This window comes from Eschscholzia californica, unplaced genomic scaffold, assembly GCF_041429995.1.
Source record: "Eschscholzia californica isolate CP2 unplaced genomic scaffold, dmEscCali1.0.p SCAF_3, whole genome shotgun sequence".
Lineage (NCBI taxonomy): Eukaryota > Viridiplantae > Streptophyta > Magnoliopsida > Ranunculales > Papaveraceae > Eschscholzia > Eschscholzia californica.
In genome coordinates, this window is record NW_028238420.1 from 3,894,163 (window position 1) to 3,918,266 (window position 24,104).

General features: G+C 36.6%; 2 protein-coding genes across 2 annotated transcripts; one reads left to right on the forward strand and one right to left on the reverse strand.

Annotated features, from left to right (window-relative positions):
• Nucleotides 1-17,695: 17,695 nt before the first annotated feature.
• Nucleotides 17,696-18,034, reverse strand: LOC147547782 (cyclin-U4-1-like). The gene has a single exon (XM_086667951.1). It carries the CDS (start codon nt 18,032-18,034, stop codon nt 17,696-17,698), a length of 339 nt encoding a protein of 112 aa, XP_086524077.1.
• Nucleotides 18,035-18,527: 493 nt separating this feature from the next.
• On the forward strand, nt 18,528-22,887 carry LOC147547783 (glycine-rich protein). Its single transcript, XM_086664857.1, has 4 exons — nt 18,528-19,560; nt 19,656-19,843; nt 22,027-22,098; nt 22,198-22,887. Exons 1-4 carry the CDS (start codon nt 18,873-18,875, stop codon nt 22,603-22,605), a joined length of 1,356 nt encoding a protein of 451 aa, XP_086520983.1. The 5' UTR covers nt 18,528-18,872; the 3' UTR covers nt 22,606-22,887.
• Nucleotides 22,888-24,104: the final 1,217 nt, after the last annotated feature.

Below are 24,104 nucleotides of genomic sequence, written 5' to 3' on the forward strand. Positions count from 1 at the left end.
CCCGGTCCGGCCAGGAAGCTTCCTGGCCGGACACTAGGGTTTTTCAAAACCCTAGTTTCCAAAAATTTTTTTTTTTTTTTTTTTTCTTTTGCAACTCTAAGTTGCTATTTTCCAAATTTAAAACTTTTCTTAAAATTTTGAAATCTTTTAGAACACTTCTAAAATTTTTACAAAACTTGTAGAAACTTTTAAAATTTCCAAATTTTGTTTTGAGAGTTTCCCAAAACTCAAAACACTTCTTTTTAGAACACTTCTAAAATTCCAAAAATCTTTGTTTTTCAAAAGTTTCCAAAACTTGAAAACAACTCTTAATCAAACCAATTTTGGATCAAAGTCTAGGTTTTTGAAAACTTTTTCAAAGAACAATTTTGAAATCTATTTGAAAAATTCTTGAATCCCATTCAAAATCAATCAATTTCTTATGTTTAAAACTCTTTTAAACATAACTATCAACTTAATCAAGCATGGATTAGTCCGAAATTCAATCTAATTGAGTTTTAAAACACTTTTAATCATCAATTTGATTCTTAATTTGAAATTCATTGAATCCCATTCAATATTATCAAATTGTGAGTTTAAATAGTTTTAAAACACTTTTAAAATATTTTTATAAACTCAATTTATCAAACTATCAATTATATCTAATATGAACTAGTTCGATTCTTAGCAAAAACTAGTTAATAGCAAGAGGCTCTGACGCCACTGTAGGGTTTTATACCCTTCTACTAGTGTTTATAGCGGAAATATGACATCTAATGTCTACACTAGTATTCCCAGGATCACATGCAAAACTAGTAATTAATCTAATGGAGATAGTGGATTACCTTAATCGCTTTTCCCTCAAACTAGTTGAATTGATTGAAGAAGACCAAGAGCTTCAAGTGTAGCTCCTCTACTTGGGACACGAGCAATCAATTTGATCTCCCACCTTGTTGTATAGCTAGCACACCAATGGTGGTTGGATAATAAGAAGACCTTCTTCTTGCTTGACTAGATAGATAGTTAATGGGAATTAGCTCACTTTCTCCTCTCTACTTGATGTGGTAGAGTAAGAAAGCTTAGAGAGAAATTCCACACCTTATTCTCTGCCCTAAGAGTGTTTATATAGAACCCTAATAAGAATCCACCTCCTTTTAGGTTTCCCAAAACACCCTTTAGAATAAGATTTAGGGAAATAGTCGAAAATAGCAACTATTGGTATTTTCTCAATTCCCTAAGGAGATGACGTCCAAACCCAGCCAAAATTGGCAGATTTAATGTTCATAACATAAGGAAACGTCCCTCCAAAAATCAGCCCAATCCGAGCCCTAAAAGTGCCCGAATCGGCCTAGGCCCAAAAACCCTGCTTTTGGCCTTTTTGTACTATCTTTGCCTAATTCCTTTTTAGGCCTATGAGATATGTTTATGGGACACTCCCATGATTATATCTCACTCCCACTAGTCATATCCTAGATCAATTTGTCACTCTTATGTGTAACCCGTTGTAGGATCCGATCGAAGTTAGCCGCGAATTACTTCGTAATTCGACGATCGTAGTTGGTCTCTAGCTACAACTCTACGATCCCTAAATCAATCGGACTTGATGATCTTCCACATCAATTGTCCTATCCGACAAATTGTTCGCATTGTCACCTTGGTCGAAGGACATCTCCTTCAACTCCTTCAATGGGATCCAGTCGATAAGAAGATTATTAGAAGTAGAGATGTGGTCTTTCTTGAAAATCAAACTATTGAGGACTTCGAGAAAGTTGAGAAGCATGAGAATCATAGTAATGATCTCATTGATCTAGTTCCACATATCTCTTCTAAGGTTATGCATGATAATTCAGGTGAAGAACAAAATCATGAAGATGAATCTCATGAAGATGTTCCTATGGGTGATGATGTTGAGCAAGGAATGGAAGTTCAACATGAACCACCAGCTGAATTGAGAAGATCGACTAGAGAGAAAGCACCATCTACCAAGTATCCTCCACACGAGTATGTGATGGTTAAAGATAGTGGAGAACCACAGTTTTATGAAGAAGCCCTAGATGATGAACACAAGAAGGAGTGGTTGAAAGCTATGCAAGATGAGATTGAATCATTGCATAAGAACAACACTTTTAAGTTGGTTGAAAAACCTAAGAATAAGAAAATTCTTAAAAATAAGTGGGTGTTCAAAATCAAGACCGAAGAAAGAAATTCACAACCACGGTATAAGGCACGCCTAGTGGTGCAAGGATTTGGGCAAAAGAAGGGTATTGATTTGATGAGATTTTCTCCCCGGTGGTGAAGATGTCCTCTATACGGTTAGTATTGGGATTGGCTGCAAGTATGAACCGAGAAATTGAACAACTAGATGTCAAGACCGCTTTCCTTCATGGTGACTTGGAGGAAGATGTGTATATGGAACAACCGACAGGGTTTGAAGTTAAAGGTAAGGAACACTTGGTTTGTAAGTTAGAGAAGAGTTTATATGGGCTGAAACAAGCACCAAGACAGTGGTACAAAAAGTTTGAATCATTCATGAAAGATCAAGGGTATCACAGGACGGCTTCAGATCATTGTGTTTTCGTTCATAAATTTCCAGATGAAGATTTGATTATACTTCTACTTTATGTTCATGATATGTTGATTGTTGGTCAGGATGCTAATAAAATTAGCAGGTTAAAGAAGGAACTAAACAAGTATTTCGATATGAAAGACTTGGGTCCAGCAAAACAAATTCTTGGCATGCATATCTCTCGTGATAGGAAAGCTGGAAAACTTTGGCTATCACAAGAAAGATACATTGAGAAGGTTCTTGAAAGGTTCAATATGGACAAGACAAAACCAGTGAGTTGTCCATTAGCCAGTCACTTCAAGTTGACTCGTGATCAGTGTCCATCAACTAGAAGTGAGCAAGAAGAAATGGAGAAAATTCCTTATGCTTCAGCTGTAGGAAGCTTGATGTATGCAATAGTGTGTACGAGACCGAACATTGCATTTGCAGTTGGAGTAGTAAGCAGATTCTGAAGTATCTTAGAGGTACGTCTAAAGCTCGTATATGTTTTGGTAATGATAAGCCAGTATTAGTCGGTTACACAGATGCAGACATGGCAGGAGATGTAGACTCTAAAAGGTCCACATCAGGCTACTTATTTACATTTTCAGGGGGAGCAGTGTCATGGCAATCTAAATTACAAAAGTGTGTAGCTTTATCTACTACAGAGGCAGAATATATTGCCATTACAGAATGTTGCAAGGAGATGTTATGGATGAAGAGACTGTTAGAAGAACTTGGTATGAAACAGGATAATTATGTTATTCATTGCGACAGTCAGAGTGCCATCCACCTCAGTAAGAATTCTAGTTTCCATTCCAAGTCCAAGCATATAAATGTGAGATACCAGTGGATCCAAGATGTTCTTGAAGAAAAGGTGTTGAAGATCGAGAAAATCCATAATGACGACAATGGTTCAGATATGATGACAAAACCATTACCCAAAGGCAAACATGAGCTATATAGCAGTGTTGCAGGTTTGGGGATGGTAGGTCTCTCTTCATAAGTCGGGAGGGGGAGTTTGTTGGGGTCCCTCCTTATAATAAAAGGACTCCTAGTTGGAATAGGATTTCCCTTATTCCTTGTTTGGGGAAAAAATAGAAGTTTCTATTTTTTTCAAACCTAAAAAGGAATTCCTATTTCTATTGGTAAACCTCTCTATCTATCATTATAAAAGGGAATGAAAGTGAAGAGATTATACACAACAACTTCCAAAACAAAGAGAAGTCAGAGAAAGAGAGATTTCTGAAGTGGTTCTTTCAGGAGAGATTGAAAGAGAAGAATATTGGTTTGAAGAAAAGAAGATTATTAATCTTGTGAAGCAATTTAGTTTGTGGTTATCTTCTTCAACCTTTAGGAATCTAGGATTTGTTCAAATCCTAAAGAGTAAGAGATTTCTATTTCTTTGTTTCTTTGTTCAGTTTATCCACCATAGTTTTGGTGAAGAGTTGTTATTCAAGAGTGTTTCCACACATCTTGAAGAGTTGGTTAATCCTCTATTTGTTTAGGGAAGAATTGTTGTCCAAGAGTGTTTCTACACATCTTGAACAATTGGTTTATCCACCATAGGTTTGGTGAAGAATTGTGTAACCCATTATTTAATTATAGTGGAAGATTTCTGGACTAGGTCCCGTGGTTTTTTACCTTCTATCTTGGAGGGGTTTTTTTGCCACGTTAAATAATCTTGGTGTCTCTACTTTTACTTTCGCATCGTTTATCTTCGTATTCCCGGACAAGTTCATTAGGTTATTTTTCCTAACAATACGTTCATCTCATTGCATATGCCAATTTTATTTTTAAAGAATGGTAACTATTTTAAAGCACACATATTTGATTTCTTATTGTGCTTGCTGCTATGTAGAATCTGCCCTCAATAATCCCAAGCATATTAGAAACAAAAACATATGATCAACTAAATATATCACAAACACTATCATTTATTTGATTAGAAATTACGAGATCTGTTACTACAACTCTTCAACTTCCTTCTTCTCTCTCTAGTCTCTCTCTCTTCAACTTCCTTCTTCTTCGTTTTCGTCGCAGTGTAGTGTAACCCTCGCCAGATCCGGCGAGGGTTACATCTCTCTGATAAGAACCTTCAAGTTCTTCTCTAGGCCAGCCAAAGATAAACGTAATACTAATATAAAACTTTATTAATAACTTCAATATTCATATTCATATCTAACTACTATGAACTCAACCATATATATAGGCTACAACTAGACAAATTAGACTCTAACTAGGACTCAATATTTAGAAATATAGAAACTCCTAAATTACTTGGAAACTTTAAAATATAGAAACTCCTAAATTACTTAGAAACTTTAAAATATGGAAACTCCTAATATTAGATAACTATAGAATATCTTCTAAAATATAGAAACTCCTAATATTAAATAGCTATAGAATATCTTCTAAAATATATCCTAATATTAAATATAGAGAATATCTTTCTCTATCATTCCTCTTCCCTTGACAGCATCCTTGCCCTCAAGGATGTTTTCGGTCATAGTTAACACCGGGTCTCCCTCATCTTCGACAATTGGTATTTCATCATCAATCACAATATAGAGGATAAGTGCCTTCTTCAAAACAGAAACATGAAAAACAAGATGAATTTTAGTTCCCTCTGGTAATTCCAAACGATACACTATTGGACCGATTTTTTCCAGTATTTTGTATGGACCATAGTACTTTGGAGATAACTTTAGAGACACCCTTCTTACTGTAGAACTTCTCTTCTCAGAGCAGTTACTCTTATTAGATGATACTTGTTTGGAATATCCTCCATATATGATCAGTTTTGTTTCCTTCAGTAGATTGATATTCATCGAACAGTTTGATCGAGGAGAAGGTCTAAGAACATTTTCTTCAATGTGAATTTCCTTCTTTTTGGATTCTTCTTTTTGTATATTCATGAGGATGGCATCAATGTCGTCTTCCTCTGAGATTTTTGTGTTCTCTCTGTGAGCTTCCTTCTCCTCTACTTTGGTTGTTTTTCTCTCTGTCTTCTCCTTATCTTTTTCGGGCTCCTTAACCATATTTGAAAGACAATCAAATTTTTCTTGATATTCATAGTAAAGGTTTGTTTGTCGTAATTTTGCTAGTGCATCCCCTGCATCTTCATACGTCAATCTCCCGAAGCGATCGACAACCGCTTCGACAAACTCTTCCCATGAACGAATACCTCTTTTAGCCCAACGACACCATTGCAATGCTTTTCCATCCAAGTAATTGATTGCAAACTGAATCTTTTGGTCTTGTGCAGTGTCATAGATCTCAAAATATTGTTCAGCTTGAAAAATCCATCCTTCCACATCTGATCCGTTAAACCGTTTAAAATATAACCTTTCACCTTTAAAACGATCACGTCTTTGAGACACAATCTCTCTATTGTCGACCAATCGATCAATCTTCTCAATCAATAATGATTGATTTACCGTCATCTCAGTCATCTTCTCCGCCAATTTACCTAATTGCTTCTCCATTTTTTTTTTTTTGAGTTTATACCAAAAACGAGATTCTCTAACGAAGAAAAAAAATAGTGCGAAAGCGAATGATAGGAGCGTCCGCTCTGATACCAATTGATAAGAACTTTCAAGTTCTTCTCTAGGCCAGCCAAAGATAAACATAATACTAATATAAAACTTTATTAATAACTTCAATAGTCATATTCATATCTAACTACTATGAACTCAGCCATATATATAGACTACAACTAGACAAATTAGACTCTGACTAGGACTCAATATTTAGAAATATAGAAATATAGAAACTCCTAAATTACTTGGAAATTTTAAAATATAGAAACTCCTAAATTACTTAGAAACTCTAAAATATGGAAACTCCTAATATAAGATAACTATGAATTATCTTCTAAAATATAGAAACTCCTAATTAAATAGCTATAGAAATAGAATATCTTCTAAAATATATCCTAATATTAAATATAGAGAATATCTTTCTCTATCACTCTCTTCCCCTCTATTCCTCTCTCTCTTTTACAGTTTTATGTCCGTTCGTAATGGTGATTTTTGCCCTAGGAAAGATCTGGATGTGGTAGTGTAGTAATGGTGGCATCGAACTCAGATTTGGTGGTGATTGGGGTGCGATTGAATGCTGCGTATAGATCTGGTGGTCTGGTGGAGGGTTCCGTGGTAATGTTTAGTGTTGGTGGTGGTGGAGTGGTGGTTGTGGTGACGGTGGTCTCTGGGATTCAGGGGTGGTACGATGATGTTGTGTTATGTAACAAATGGTTGTACTCTGATGATGGTGGTGGTGATGTGGTGACGGTCGGTACTGGGTTCAGTGATGGCGGCTTTTTTCTATCGTGATGGCGGTTTTCCGATGATGAAGGCAGTTTTCCGGCGAAGGTTTTCCGGCGAATGTGACGGGGCTGTAAATTAGTATATTCTTAATTTGTATTTTCAGTTATTTTGGTGACCTTTAGGGTCTTTTCATCCGTGATATTTTCGACCTTTAGGGTCATTTTCTTGAGTCGTGTCTAGTCCAATTTCTTTCTCATTATGAGGCACTTTGCATTTAAAGGTATGCAACTCTCATGATGTTTGAAGAGATAAATAATTATGATCTTCCATGTAACAATTGTGATTCAATCACGTATGAATGAATATGGTTCGCTTGGTTGTAAGAAAAAAACTAAATAAATCACAAGTTTCAACTAAAAAAAAAGAAACTAAATAAATCACATAAATAAACCAAAGCAGTTAAAACCTTATAATAAACAAAATTGACTTTCAACTAAAAAAAATTGAGCACAAAAAACTATAACTATATTAAAAACAAATTTATATTCTTCATTATCTTTCTGAGATGAGATAGAAAACCAGAAACTAAAAGACAGCAATATTGGTTGCACGTAAACTATTGGGTCATGTTTGGTTTGATCAGGAATGGGAATTTGATTCCTGACATATTTCTAATAAGGTGTTTGGTTCGCGTAGGAATAGGAATGTAATTATTTGTAAAAGTTCACTTTTACTTTTACTTAAACTACATAAAATACACAAACTTTATTATATATTAAAATCAGTATTATTTATTCAAATTCGTAGATATAAAATAATAACATGATACACTAAAGGGTTAGAATTTGAAGACAATAAATAAATGTCTTAATAATAATTTCTCTAAAATAAATTTTGTTCGTAAACTTAAATAGAATTTTATCTAAAACTAAATTAACATAAATAGTACTTATTAATATCAAATCCCACAAAAAAGTAAAATTGGTAATTCAATATTTTGTTAAGGATATATTTGTCAATAAATATTAATATATGTGATTCCGGGTAAATGGCAATCACAAATCCATCTCCTTCCTGGGTTTGCTATTGGGAGATTTGTTGTTTGGACCCCCTTTCGCATAATTGACTTGCTGTTTGGACTCCCTTTTTCCAGAGTTGCACTTTGGACTCCCTTTTTCAAAAAAATAGTTAAATATAACAGTTTAAAAATACTTTAGAGATGAAAATACTATATTACCCTCAGCAATACGAAAATACTATTTTACCCTCTCCGTAACCTAACTGAACCTATTTTTTAACCCATGAGTTAACTAAACCTAAACATACGACCCGCGAGCTGACCCTGGGAGAAAGAACCCGCTATCCATGATCCATCTACGGTCAGAATCCAATCTTCATCTTCTCCGTCGATGATCAACAATATCTCATTAGCAACAACCTCATGGAAGCAATCAACTCACTCCACTCCAATGCTCACTTGAAACATTCTACCTACGTCCAACTCGTCTCTTTCTATCTTAATTTGATTCAATTAATTTCAACTACCCATCCTTCATTTCTCTTTTGTTTTAGAGATTTAAGTATCATATTTGGGTTTTATGGTTTTCAGACAACAATTGGATCTAATGGCAGACCTGCTAATAGTACAGTTGTTTTCAGGTCTCTCTCTACTTTCTCTCTCTAAAAGGGTTTTCTAAATTACCCATCATATAGTTGATTCTTAATTGAGAAACATGCTCCAATTTTAGAGGTTTTGAAGAGGGTTCTAACAGAATACAGATCAACACAGGTTGTGATTTGATGATGAATTGATAAAGCTCTGGCTATCTTCCTTTTTGAAAAATTTCAGGTTGAAAAAATAAAGAGGTATCCATGTGCAGATGCAATATACCTACTTAGTTTCTGTGAATTTGCAATATGTTATCAATTCAGAACCTCTTCAGTCAAAGCTTTTATATTTGGGCATTTTGGATTTGTTTGATTAAGGTGGTGTTTGTTTTTTTTATAGGTCTGAATCTGAAATCTGAATTGGCTGAATTTGAAGTGGCTGAACTGAATTGGCTGAATTATTTTGTAAATCTAATGTTTGTTTTTTAAATCTGAAATTTTAAGTCTGAATTAGCAATTTTATATCTCTACCCCTATTTAATTATACCTGTATTTAATGAGTAGTTTTCAATAAAAACCTAATTTGAGAAAACCCAATGCTTTCTCTCTCTAATAAAAAGAAAGTAAAACCCTAATCCCAACAATCTCTCTTTCTCCATCTCGTATCTTTCTCCCCCTGTCTCTCTCTCTCTTTCCCGACGAACTTTCTCTCCTTCCCGGCGAACTCTCTCTCTCCAGGTGAGATCTATGTGTCTCCGAGGTAAAGTCAATATCTCATCCTCTTTGAGGAAGCTTGGATTTCAATTAACGAAAATTCAGACAATTTCAAAAAATTCTCCAGATCTATTGTTAGAGGGTTTCTTCACATCTATTATTGGAGGGTTTAGAGGAAGCTTGGATTTCAATTAAGATTTCAGAAATAGTTTTTTTATATCTCCATTACCATTATTAATTACAGAAGAAGTTGGGGTTTTGATGATAAAAGAAGACGGAGGGAGAGAGTGGTTGGTGGTTAGGTCGGCGGTGATTCGGTGATGGTACAGTCAGTGGTGGTGATCTGGTGGTGATGGTTTGGTGAAGAGGGTGGAGATGGAAGTAATTTTCTAGATTTTACAGGGTTAAAGAAGTCATTTTGCATATTTTAGTTTCCTCCCTCATTTTCAGACTTGTTTTAAAGTCTGAAAAAAATGGTCTTTATTCAGCCAGTTTCAGACCTCAACCCCATTCAGCAAAATTTTCAGATTTTGGTAAAGAAAAAAAACAAACATCTGAAATCTGAATTGGACCCCAATTCAGATTTCAGATCTGAAATTTAAAAAAACAAACATCACCCAAGTTTGAATACTTTTGCATCTGAAATTTAATGGGTTTGTACATACGTAGGGGTGGGAATCGGGCCGGGCTCGGGCGCCCATGGGCACCTCTAGCTCGGGTTCGGGCGTTCCGGGTAACCTATGTGAAAGCCCATCTAGCTTGGCGGGCGGACTCGGGCCGGGCAAAAGTAGAATTCTTATGTCCAAACCCCGCCATGGGTACTAGCCCGCGACGGGCTGAATGGGTTCCGGGCATGCCGGGCTTCGGGCCATTCATTAAAAAATATGGAAGGTAAAGTTGATACCAAAATAGAGAGAAACCCAGTCAAAATCTAAAACAATCATCATACCATTAATCATAGATACAGAGATATGAATCTCAAAGGGTCACCATCTTCATCTTATATGAATTTTTTGTTTTTTTTACAGATCTAAAAAACCGGATTAAAAATTTTAAAACGTTATAAATCTAGGAGTATCGTCATCATCATTGTTTTTTTTTTTGTTGAACGTCATCATCATCGCTTGTTGAAAGAAATAAAAGTTTTAGATCTTGTATCACCATCATCATAAACATCGAATGCACAATCGATTTCTAGAAAAGATAAACGCCATTAGTTTTGTTAATGTTGTGAGTCATGAACGGATCTATAACCCTTTCTTTTGAGACAAATTTAAAGAACGATAGGGAGGGATAGAGTTGAGTTGCAAAACCTAAGATGAACCCTAAAATGAAGAGTGAAGAAGGTTAGAAAATGTGAAAAATCTAGCTCTTATTTTTGCCTCTTGATCTATGTTTATCCTTTTGTCCTTCCCTCTCTCTGTAACCAAGGAGACAATGTGCATCTCTTCCTTTCCATCTCTAACCAGGCGGCAAGTGAAAAGAGAATAAAGAGGTTAGAATTAGATTAGGGTTTTGGGTGAAAGGAAATGTTTATTTTTATATGTTAGACTTAGCCTAACTTTATGAAACGGGCTTACTAGACGGGCTTAGTACACGGGTAAGAGTTTTTAAGATAGAGCCCAAGCCCGCCCACTATCTATAGGCGGGCCGGGCGGGCACTACCCGTGTCGGGTTCCGGGCTAAACGTTTTCTCGCCGGGTTCGGGCGGTCCGGGCCGGGTTTCGGGTTCTCGGGCAAAATTCCCACCCCTATACATACGTTTGTACTTCACTGAGTCTTGGGAGCAATTCAGAATAAATGGAACAAATGATTTGATCTACAATCTTCAGCAATGTATGGTGAAAATGGAGAAGAAGAAGGGGAACTCACGGTGGAAGAAGTAAATAAAGTCTTCAATTTTAACTAGGCTCAGAGTCGGGTTTTGACGGGTCACCCCTTTCATATGGACTGAATTTTTTTACCCCCATCTCCTTACACGTGGCAGACATTAGCTTGCCTAGTTAAAGCAACTAGGGGGTCATAAGTGCAATATTAATTATATAAGAGTATAACTTCATAGACAGAATATTCCCTTTTGATTCCGTCAAAAGGGAGTCCAAAGTGCAACTCTGGAAAAAGGGAGTCCAAACAGCAAGTCAATTATACGAAAGGGGGTCCAAATAGCAAATCTCCCGTTTGCTATTACCCTTTTTTTTTTAGGGAATCACATTCCCGGACCCACACTATTCCTACAAGGCAAACAATGATATGAAATGTGATTCCCGAAAATTACATTCCATAAATGCAACTCTGGAAAAAAGGAGTCCAAACAGCAAGTCAATTATACGAAAGGGGGTCCAAATAGCAAATCTCTCGTTTGCTATTACCCTTTTTTTTAGGGAATCACATTCCCGGACCCACGCTATTCCTACAAGGCAAACAATGATATGAAATGTGATTCTCGAAAATTACATTCCATTCTCACGCGATTCCCGCACGCCAAACATGGCCTTGGTGTGTTTTGAAGACGGATTCATGAATCCCTACATTAACAAGTGTAAGTAATTTTTTTAACTAATAAGAATTCTAGGATTTTTTATTATTTGAGTTTTATAAACGCTTCTTAAACTTCTTTTTTTAAGAAACCCTTTTGTCGAAACTGTTTTTTTTTTCGAAATACCGTTTTCTTTGAAAACTTTTCGTTTTCTTCATAAACTTTTTTTTTTCGAAAACTATTTTTTCCTAGGAATTGTTCTTTTCTCAAAAACCATTTTACCCGAAAACCGTTTTCTAATAACCGAAATTTACAAAACTTTTTTTCTTCGCGAAAATCATTATTCCTCGCAAACGTTTTTTCCTTAGAAAACGGTTTTCGGGGAAAAAAGGTTTGCGAGAAAAACATTCTCAGGTAAAATAGGCTTTTAGTAAAAAGACGATTTTAGGGGAAAACGGTTTTTGAAAAAAAAACAACTTTCAGGAAAAACGGTTTTGGCGGAAAATTCGGCTTTCAGAAAAAAGAAAAAGAAAAGATTAATATTTGGGGAAAACATGGGTTTCGAGAAAAAAACAGTTGTCGGGAAAATCGGGTTTCCGGGGGAAAAAAAATAATTTTCGGGAAAATAAGATTTCTGGAAAAAAACTATATTCGAAAATCAGTTCTCTTAGGATTTTTTTTGGAAAAAAAACAAGTTTTTGGAAAAAATATGTTTAAAGGGAAATACTTTTTTGTTGATTTTAAGTTTGAAATTTGGTTTTATTATTCTAAAATATTAGCAAATATTAGGGGGTAAGATGAGATTTTGTTCTAATACAAATTTTGTGTTTAGGAATTCTTAGGATTCAAGAGTCCTATGATTTTTTGTAGCAAAACAGACCTAAGAATCTTGATTCATACCAAATTCTATTTTTTATACGTATCCTACTTACGAATCCTGCAACCAAACGTATCATATATTCATTCTATATCTCCGCTGTGATAAGATGACAATAAAAGACAATGTCAAATGACAAATTTTAAATTAACGAAGGGGCTTCATCCGATCCCGTCGCTACAAGAGCCTCCATCATTTAGAAAGAAGAACGTCAAATAGATGAAGGGGAAAATGTGTTAGTTTTGATTTTAACTTTGAAGAGTTCTATATACCAATGTTTAGATTTTGACGATAGCTAGGGGTGAGATTTTAGCCCGAAGGGTCCGTGACCGTCCGGTGTCCGAATCTGTTCGTACCCGCCCGACCAAAAGAGTTTAAGCGGACGGACGCGGACATAGGTCCTTACTTGGTGGTCCGACTGAGTCTACCCCTTATATAGTCCGCCTGTCAGAATCTTATCTTCGCCTCTCTACTTCTTTAGTCTCTCTCTTCCAAGATCTCAATACCTCATTAGCAACCCTAGAAACAACAATACACCGATCATAATCCATGAGAAGAAGAATATAACCGATCATAATCCATGATAAATCTCAATGCTTATTTTTAATTTTTTATTCATTTACTTTTTAGAATTGTAACGTGAGAGTTTAGAAAGTTGTATCTAGCTACTAAACAGTTTTGATTTCGAATAAACATTTCTCTATTTGTTCAGTAATGACCGGTGCCCGCCCGACCAATACCCGGTTTGTCCGACTATCAAAACGGTCACGGACGGACACTTTGTTGGAAAAATCTGAAATGGCCGCCCGTTTTGTCCGGATGTCCGAGTGGACACGTAGGATTTGTGCCCGTTCCGCCCAGACCGATTGAGTTAGTAACAATTTCCCGCCCGTCGGGATGTTTCCCACCCCTACCATAGACCCCTCCATCTTTCGGAGAGAGTATCATCAAAGAGATGAAGGGGGGAAGTTTTTCATTTTAATTTTAGAGGGTTTTATATATCAATTTTTTGGTTGGGACCATGGATCGCCTTCATATTTTGGAGAGAGGAAAGGGAAAAGTGTTCCCGCTACCATTTTGATTTTAGAGAATATGAACTTTTAGAGCGACTCCAACGTGCATGGGGCTGGGGCTCCCAATTTGAATTTGGGAGCCCCAGCCCCCAGCCTGGGAGCTCCAACCCGGGAGCCCAGGGGCTGGGCTCCCGGTGGGGCTGGGAGCCCCAAGCTCCCAGGCTCCCAAATGGGAGCCCGGGCTGGGGGCTCCCAGCCCCAATAATCTTCCCGTTGGGAACTCCCAACGGCTAGTTGGGAGCTCCCAACGGGAATATTGGGGTGGATCCCCTTTAAAAGGGGATCCACCCCAATTTTTTTTCATATTCTCCTTCTCTCTCTATATTTTATCTCTCTCTCTATCTATTTCATATTTTCATCTCCTCTCTCTCTATCAATTTCTCCTCCATTAATTTTTTTTTTCAATGGATCCAAATGCCAATTTACATAATTTAGGCTATGTGGAAATGTTGAACTCCGATTTCAATTATGTCGATGAAGTTAATTTATCCAATGATGGGTTCGAAGAAAGGGTCGAAGAAAGTCTTGATTGTAATGAAACACCAATGTCGTCGGTTTCTAGTAAGCGTTATACTAATGATGATGATATTTTGCTCGTTCATGCTTATTTGCATATTGCCACCGATGCGATTATTGGTAATGATCAAAGAGGGGGTACTTTTTGGAGCAAAATTACCGAACACTTCAACGAACGTACAAATCAAAATCGTGTACCAAAAGGTCTTAAATGTCGTTGGGGCGAAATTAACAAGCAATGCGCGAAGTTTTGTGGGTATTTGGCATTGTTGCAAAGGAACCCAAAAAGCGGAGAAAATGATAATGATCGGGTAATTACTCTTATTTTACATTTTGACAACATTATGATTTATTTTTGACACATATTTGAAATTTTAAAATTTTATTTTTGTAGATAAATTCCGCAAAGGCGATGTTTAAACAAAACGGCAACAAAGATTTTAGGTTCGAACATTGTTATAAAATTTTGAAAGACCATCCCAAATGGTCATTAAATATATCTCAATCTTCGTCACACAAAAGAAAAAATTCTTTTGACCAAGACGAAGGATCTCCCTCAATAACCCAACAAAGACCACTTGGAAGAAAAGCAAGCAAGGAGGCTAGAGATAAATCCAAAGGTAGTGAAATTTCCGCGGTGCTTGAATTGTGGAAAGAGAAAATGGAGAAACAAGATAGTAGAGATATACTTATCAATGAAGCCATTATTTCGCAAAAAGAAAATCGACTACTTCAAAACAAACAATTAGAAATGAAAGAAAAAGAATTAGCCATTGAAGAAAAAAAAGTAGACGCTAAAGTGTGGCAAATGGGGATAGACTTGGCGGGCAAAGATACTTCGAACATGACTCCCGAACAACTTGCTCTTCATAGGATGTTGATCTCAAATTGGCAAAAGAAAAATCTATGAATTTTAGTTGATTTGATTATGTATGACTTTGTTTTTTGTTTTGATTATGTTTGAATTTTAGTTGTTTTGGTTATGTATGAATTTTAGTTGTTTTTTATTAAACCCGGAATTTATGTATTTTTTTTAAATAGCACTTCATTGATTGAAAACCAAATACATAATCGAAATACATAATAACTCCCTACAAACACATAATCGAAATACATAATAACTCCCTACAAACACATAATCGAAATACATAATAACTCCCTACAAACACATAATCGAAATACATAATAACGGAAATAGTTCCGTTTAGTCGTTGCGATCTTTAGTATTCCACACGTGTTGTACAAGATCTGCCCTTAATCGTGTATGCAAATCTTTGCTTGTCACTCGACCAAGACGATTAAACATTTCTTCATTTCCCCCAACAACCACTTCTTCTGGAATACTTCCGTCAAAATCATTAGTCGCATTAGGTCCTTCATCTTCGATTATCATGTTATGCAATATAATACATGCCTTCATGATATCACCTAGTGTTTCTACATCCCAAACACGTGCCGGTTCTCGGATGATAGCAAATCGAGCTTGCAATACACCTAAGGCTCGTTCAACATCTTTTCTTACCGATTCTTGACGTCTCGTAAAATATTGTTCTTGTGGAGTAAACGGATTTTGTATGCTTTTAACAAAACAACCCCATTGTGGATATATCCCATCAGCGAGATAATAACCCGTATCATAATGTTTACCATTAATCTCAAAATTAACAGTTGGAGCCTTACCTGTGGCAATTGCATCGAACACCGGAGAACGCTCCAACACATTGATGTCATTCAATGATCCAGGCAACCCAAAAAATGCATGCCAAATCCAAAGATCCGACGATGCAACAGCTTCTAGTATGACTGTTGGATTATGGCAATGGCCAGTATACTGTCCGTGCCATGAGGTCGGACAATTTTTCCATCGCCAATGCATACAATCTATACTACCGAGCATTCCAGGAAATCCTTGTTTTTCACCAAGTGTTAAAAGCCTACAAATATCAGATTCATTAGGAGACCTTAAGTAACGAGGACCAAACACATTGACGATCGTTGATACAAATTGTCGTAGTGAATCGATTGTAGTCGTCTTTCCAAGTCGAAGGTATTCGTCAATTGCATCTGCTGGTGTCGCATAAGCAAGCATTCTCATAGCCGCAGTTATCTTTTGATGTGGCGATAAACCCATTTTGCCGAAGGCGTCTGCCTCTTGTGCAAAATAGTGATTATGAGCAACCAACGTATTGAGGATGTGAAGAAATAAATCACGACTCATGCAATATCGATTTCGGAATGTAGCAGCATCATAAATTGGATTCTCAACAAAATAGTCACGCATCAGTCGTTCATGACCATCTTTCCTGTTACGATTTATCGTACGATGACCCGGAACAGAACCAACATGACGGGAACGTGGTCGTTGATCCCTTTCCCTTTCCTGTAACTCTGATAGATACAATCCAAATAAAAATTCATCTTCTTCCCTATCTTCTAACTCTTGTTGAATGATCATATTTGTTAACTCAAAATTATCATCCATTGAAGGGAGAGAGAAGATGGAAAGAATGTAGAAGGAAAATGTAGAGAATATAGAAACAAGATGTAGAAAACTTAATGGATAAGTGATTGTATTTATAGGTGAACAAAAAGTAAAAAAAATCGAAATTCAAATTCCCCCCAAATTTTTTGGAAAATTCGAAATTCAAATTCCCCCCAAAATTTTAAAATTTGAAATTCAAATTCCCCCCATTTTTTTAAAAATTTGAAATTTAATATATTAGAGCCAAAATTTAAAACAAAACCCTCACACACATACACCACACATGTGCATATTTTGGATTTGAGAGCCCCTCTTGGGAGCCCAACGTTGGAGTTGCTCTAAGCCCCGGGGCTCCCAAAATTCAGGGGCTCCCAAAATTGGGAGCCCGAGCCCCACGTTGGAGTTGCTCTTAGGCTGGGTGGCTGGGACCAAGGTCACATTTTAGTGCCCTCAAATCAATCTTAAAAGCTCAGCCCCTCATTTTGGATAGGTCGCGGCTTTGGGGAATCAAGAAAATTCTCCGGGGAATAAATTCTCGAGGGAATCCGGATTTTTTTGAAAGTTCTCCGGGGAATAAATTTTTATGGGGAATACTAAATACATTTTTTTGAAAGTTCTCCTCCGTCTAATCTGTTCTCTCTGCCACTTCATCTTCTCGCCACCTCATCATCTTCTCCGACGAAGGTCGCCGGCCGACCAATTTTCCGGCCGGCGACCTTCAAACATAAAAAAAAAATTAAAATAAAATTCTTTTTTCCTCTCTCCTATCTCTCTCTCTCTCTCTCCAATTTTTTCTTTTCTTTCCTCTGTCTCTAGAACAGATCAAGAGAGAGAGGTTTCACGAACAGAGAAGATCTAAAGAAAACAGAGGAAATTAAAATCAAACTAACAAACCCAAGAAGAAAATTTAAGAATTCAATTGAAACCTCAATTGAGAAAACTTGAACCCATCAAAATTATTGATCAAATTAAGAAACCATGAAACAGAACTCAAGATTTGAAATTTCTGAATAAAATCTAAGAATTCAATGAAGAAAATTCAAAAAACACTTGAACCCATCAAAATTAAAGATCAATTAAAGAAACCCAGAAACAGAATATAAGATTTGAACTCAAAATTCAATCATGAAATTGAATTAGTTGTTTTTTTTGTGTACTTACATGTCATCCATGAATTTAGCAGCAACCATGACACTAGTGATAAGTAATCGATGAACATTGAAGGTATTGATTGGCAACGAGGGTTGCTTCTGAGCAAATCGATCAAGATAAACATAAGCAATTACAAAACAACAAGGACTACAATTTGCATACTTGAAGATCCTTTCAAGATAACTTTGAATTGTAATTGTTGGTTTTGTTAATCCATGAAAAACTGAAATCTTCTGTGATTCAAATGAACGATTTAGATCGTTTGATTCAGCTACTCTTTCTAATAAAGATGATAAAAAATTTATCACCTTTGGCATCACTTCTGGGTTTTCAAGCTCAGCCATTTTACTGATCTGAAATTTCTTCTTTTCTATTCTTGTGTGTTGTTTTGTAGGTGAGAGAAGTAGTAAATCAAGTAAAGTTGGGAGGTATTATTGTTTCTACTTTCTCTCTCTAGATCTGTTCTAGAGAGAGAGGAAAAAAGAATTTGGAGAGAGAGAGGAGAGAGAAAAAAATTTTAATTTTAATTTTTTTTTTTTATGTTTGAAGGTCGCCGGCCGGAAAATTGGCCGGCCGGCGACCTTCGCCGGAGAAGATGATGAGATGGCGTGAAGATGAGGTGGTAGAGAGAGGTGATGAGATGGAGGAGCCTTTTTTTTATAGCATCTTTTAAAATTAGAAGCCCCTTAGCAATAAAAAGAAACATAAAAGTCAATCTTATTTGACTAGTTTTAGGAAAAGTTTTTATTCCCCGGAGAATTTTCTTTATTCCCCAAAGCCGCGACCTTTTGGATATGATATGTATTAATGGTCAAAGAAGTCAAAGAATTTTGGGACATGAATGAGACCAACCGAACAAGGATATTTAGAGTTTAGACCCGCGGGTGAACTACGGAGACAAACCGATTTTAACCCTAATTTAAATTGGGGCGAAGAAGCTAGAAGAACACCCGAAATAACGGGCTATCCGTTTTTAAGGGTTACCGTAACGTTTTCCAAGTCATATAAAAGATTTGTTCGTAACCCAAATCGCCTCTTCATCTCCGTCATTAGTATTCGAGTGAACCCTTCGAATCCCCTATCACTTCTCTCTCTCTCTCTCCACCACCACCACAATCGAAGCAAAACCCTAATTTATAATCGGAGAGAAGGGTGAAACCAGTCGACAATCGGAGCACAACAATGGCGGGATCGACAGTTTCAGAAGCCACAGACGGACCCGTTCTTAGCTTAATGAGCAAGCGTCTTCGTGCTCTTAGAAAAAAGCACACTCGGATCCTTCAAATGGAAGAAAGTATCGCTCAGGGTAAAACCCTAAACAAAGAACAAGAAGAAGTTCTTCGTTCAAAACCTGGCGTTATCGCTTTAATCGATGAATACGAAAAGCTTCGTCAACCTCTCTCTGTTGCTGTTCAAGAAGAAATCAACCTCGCTCATCAACAACTTCAAACTACTGTTACTGAAATCAGTAGCAAGGAAGAAGAAGAAACAAAGAAAGATGATGACTCTCCCAAAATTGAAGATGATGATTCGAGGAATGGGGGTGATTTTGTTGTTGAAGATCTTCTTAATCTGATTTACTTTGGTAGTTTGTTTGATGTTAAGCCTCAAAGTGATTTTACTTCAATGATGCTTACTAAAACTCATGAGAGAGGTTGTTGTTTAACTTATGATTATGTTACTGATGATGCTACTGATCTTCTTGGAGAAAGAGATTTAGATATGATTTCAATGTTGGGTAGTCTTTTAATTTCAAGACCAGTTCATTCTGGTTTATCTCATAAGAATGCTTTACAGAGTTGTGTTAATCATGCTAAGCTTTGGCTTGCTAACGCCGATCAGCCCATCGACTCTGGGTCAACCTTAACTTGTAATTTTCTAACTTGCTTGTGTGTTTTTTTTGTGGTTTGATGGAAAATTTAGGTTTTTGTTTTAATTATATAAGTGGGTTTTTTCTTTTACCAGATGCTGGATTGAGGGAGAGGTTGAACAAGATTTTGGGGTCTGATTACTTAACTACTACCCCAGAAATGAAAGCTCCAGTCGAAGTGGTTGCCGCTGCCGGAAAATACAATGTGCCTCTACAGCATTCGTCTGCGCCAGTGGAAGTTCCTGTTCAGAATGAAGTAGCATTTGCTAATGATGATCAGAAGGTATTATTACTTCACTACTTATCCTAAATAGATTAGACCAACCTAATTTTTTCTATTTGTTTGTTACCTAAGGGTAAATCTTAATATTGTGATTTGGAAAGCTAGTAATTAGAATGTGAAGAAAGGGGTTATTTATTTTTCTTGTTTCAGTATTCCTCACTAATCATGTAGCTTCTAGCTTATTAATGTCACGCCTTTGATAGTTACTTCAATGATAAGGTGCAATATCAAGTACTAAACCAAGCCTTAGAAATATTTGGCCTCCATTGTTTCAAAAAGCATCTGTCCTGAATAAAGCAAAACCTTTCTGCAATGTGGTGTTGGTGTTCACCTATAAATATTAAGTGAATGGTTGCTAGTTTAGTCGTAGATGGGCACAATTATGAATTTATTCTGTATCAATGTGCATCGTCTCAAAGTTTCTTGAACAATAACTCTCTTCGTCCATTGCATAATTTTTCTTTCATTTTCATTTGCTTGAAAATTAAGTACACCACCAATCTATCACATGTTGTAGGGCAACCCTGTTTTTCTTGTAAAGTTTTGCTTCAGTTACAGCATAGCATCCTGTTATTATGAGAAATCTTAATGCTTGGTAGGAATTCTAGAAATCGTATATTTCTTGGAAAGCAACACTGAAATAGGTACAATATGATTTATAATAATATAAGATTTTGCCCAAAGTTAACAATGTAAGAACTTGATTGAGAATTTGAGATGATATGGGAGTGCCAAAATGATAGCATATTGGTAACAAACCTGAGAAGTTATCTGCTGGTACATGGATAGAACAGAATCAAGGAGAAAGTTGGAAGACACTGGTTGAGGTCATCCTAAAAGAAATAGAGCCTAGCCCCCAAGTTCACTCTTTAAGTAAATGAACAGAAAATTGAAGTGAACTTGTATTGCGAAACAACTTTAATGTTGCGATTCTTAGATACACGATGATTTATGAATGTCTGGCACATCCTTTTTGTGAATGGAGTTTCATTTTTTCTTTTCTTATAAGATCTCACCTACTATTTTTGGTTCAAAAAGTTGTGTTCCATGTAAATAGGTCGGCACTTGTTTGATTTTATTGGGGTCTCGTTTCAAGTGGAAGTATGATCTATGTTTATTGTCAGTTGCAAGTTCTTTATTTACTAATCTCAGGTGAATAAAAGCAATCCGAGAGCTATCCAAATAGCTTGGATTGATTTTGAATTATTTGATGTCTTAGCTGTCCCTCTTGACTGCATATCTGCTTCTATTGTGCGAATCAAACTTCTTTGCATATAACTAGCACACATAGACAAAGTACAGTTTTCAATTTTTCATATTATTCTGCGTAACCAGTATGTGTCCAGCAGAATGTGTTCAATTCATGTTACTTCCGTTTTATCTTGTTTAATTTGTTACTATATGCAGTCTTCCAATTTGGTTTTGAAGGGCGGATTCTGTTTTATATCCATATTTCAGAGACCTGTAGATCTCATACATTAGGAATATCTAGTTAATCTTCAATTCAAATATTTATTATTTGTTCGGAAACCTATCATTTATAAATACTTTATGTGGTAAATTTCAATTGAGTTGTGAAGTTTCTGAGATGTTGATGGTAAGGATCGAAAAGCATGACCGGAAAGTTCTTGGTAGAAGTGGATAAAGTTTCACGTGTCTACTAAAGGAAATATTTTCGTAGTGCACAACCTTGCAGAGTTATAATAAGTTCCATGTGAGTTTTTCTATGGACAAGGTATTATCTATTGAAGGAAATAATCCATCAGTATTCTTGATAAATAAGTGGTTAACTTACGGCATAAGTTTGCTTCCTAGATGTAGTTTACCTTGTCCTGGTCTTAATATAGTGTTAGTATTGTGTTAGTATTGCATCTTTTTCAAATTGTGGATTAGGGTCATAATACTTGTTCTTTCGAAGGAATTAGCTGTTAACTGCAACTACCAGCTGTACTAAATTCTTAATGATTTGCAAATGTTAACCCTAGCCACCTCTTGTACCTTTTAATATGGATAATGCTGTCAAGAGGAACATTATGGTGTTTAGGGCATCTTAGCTGTCATATCTAAGCTTGAAAGTTTGGGTAACTCCTACTTTGCGAGTTATCGTAGTAGCCTGTTAATTCTCAAAGCCTGAGTTTATCTAGTCTTTGTGTGGTTAACGTTGTCTCAACTTGTTCCAATAGGATGAAGAAATTGCATTTCAAGAGCAGGAAACTGGTGCTGATCAATCTAGTCATCTCGAAGAACCTGCTCAGGTGATTGGTTATTAGGTTAAGCATAGCAGTGATTTGTGCTCTCTCTCTCTCTCTCTACCTATATACGATGAATTGAAGATGTTAACTGTGACTTTTCAGGATGGATCTCAGTTAACCAATCAAGTGGATGTAACTCTAGCTCATCCCGACCAAAACAAATCGCAAGTTGTGGATGATCAGAATCAGGGAGAAATCGATTACAGGGAGCAACAGTACGCTCCAAGGAGAAACTATCAGAACCAGAGAGGTGGTGGTCGTGGCTACGGTGGTGGTCGAAGGGGCTCAGGTGGTCGTGGCGGTCGAAACAACAGAGGTGGTGGTGGTGGTGGAAGCTACTATCAAAATGGACGAAGCCAATATTACGACCAATCGGGAGATTACTATCCCAAAACCTACTATAACCCAAGAGGAAGAGGTGATCGAGGTGCAGGCAGGCATGGTTACGGAAATCATGGATCAGCAGGTCATAGCGGCTACGCAACCAATGAAGCTGAGATGGGTTCGTAAACTATAATTTCTCGAATTCCTTTATCACCTAATTTATATATAATTCTGAAACTCTGCAGTTAGAAAGGTTTGAATCGAAAACAAAACTTAGGTACTTAGATTGTTGTTGAAAAGAAAACAGCCCTTGTTGATGCTTTTGTAGCTTAATCAATCAAAGACTAGGGCTGGCAAAAGGAGTAGCTGAAACTTTTAAATTAAGTACTAGGTCAAAACTTATGATTAAATTTTGTTTTTGCAGAGTTCTTCTGCATTAATGGTAAACTAGACTGGTTTTGGTGACAATTTTATGTGCACATATCTTAGCTACTATTATGCCATTGTTGTTTAGATAATAGATCAATTCTCATACAACTTTGATACTCTGCTTGTTCTTGGGCCTGGTTTTACGCCAACAGACGGCTGGATCTCCAGCCAGGATTTAGAGAAATAATTGAATTTCTCTCTCTAGTTTATTGTGTTGCACATCGGCCGACAGTGGGTTCGGCAAAGTATTATTTTTCATTCTGAAAGGATCTTTGACTGGTTATATTTGGTAGACATATGCCTCAAGGTGGGAATGGTATTAGGTCTAGTGGGATGCTATGTACTCAAACACCTAGCACAAGATGGTGGGGTTTGATAAGATGGTGGGGTTTGAGAGATGTACATGTACAGTCAGATCAATCGTTTTCGTATGATTACTTTTTTCTAGCGGGGTTTCAAAATGACTAGTCAGTTGACTACCTTGTGAGGGTTGTAGATAGGGTTTGGGAAAAGTCTGTCAACTCCAAACGTGTAGTTCTGTCAACTATAAACCATGGAAAACTAAAACCCGAAGGCCCATCCAACCTGTCTGGCTTGCTTAGGTAAGTTCAAACTCGCTCAATTAGGTTAGTGGGTCAAGCTCGGTTTTTGAAGTGCTATCCGACCCCTTGCCTGGGTTTTATTTGTTAGTATTTGTCCAACGTCCCTAGTACACGTTCAAGAGCGCAGAGAATAAAAGTGGTTTGACGAACTTCATTAATTGTGGGAGTTGAGTTTCACAAAATATTATAAACTCAAGTGGTCTACTTAGAGTCTTAGAGCATCTCCAATGCAACACTTAACTTACAAAACTCAATTTGACCCAGAGGACTACTTGAGTTTTTAACAAAAAACACTCTTCAATGCAACACTCAACTAGAGTCTCAATATGATTTGGTAACAATAAATATTGAGATACTCAAAAGAAAACTCAATAGAATTATGTCGTAACGTTCAGTGGGACAAGATCGAATTAACATCTCCAAAATTACGCACTTACCTCGCCCTTCCAATCCTATAGGCTACTACATAATTCTCCCATTTCTTGAGAAGGCTTTGGTAAGTTGTGTTTCTTGGGATATAGTCGATAGGACCTAGTGGCACCTTCTTAAATGTACCCACTGCTATATAACCCCTGTTTTCATTAGTTGGGGCGGGGGGGTCATGTTTATGCTCAAAAGTAAAGAAAAAAAAATGAAAAAATCACATAATTACCT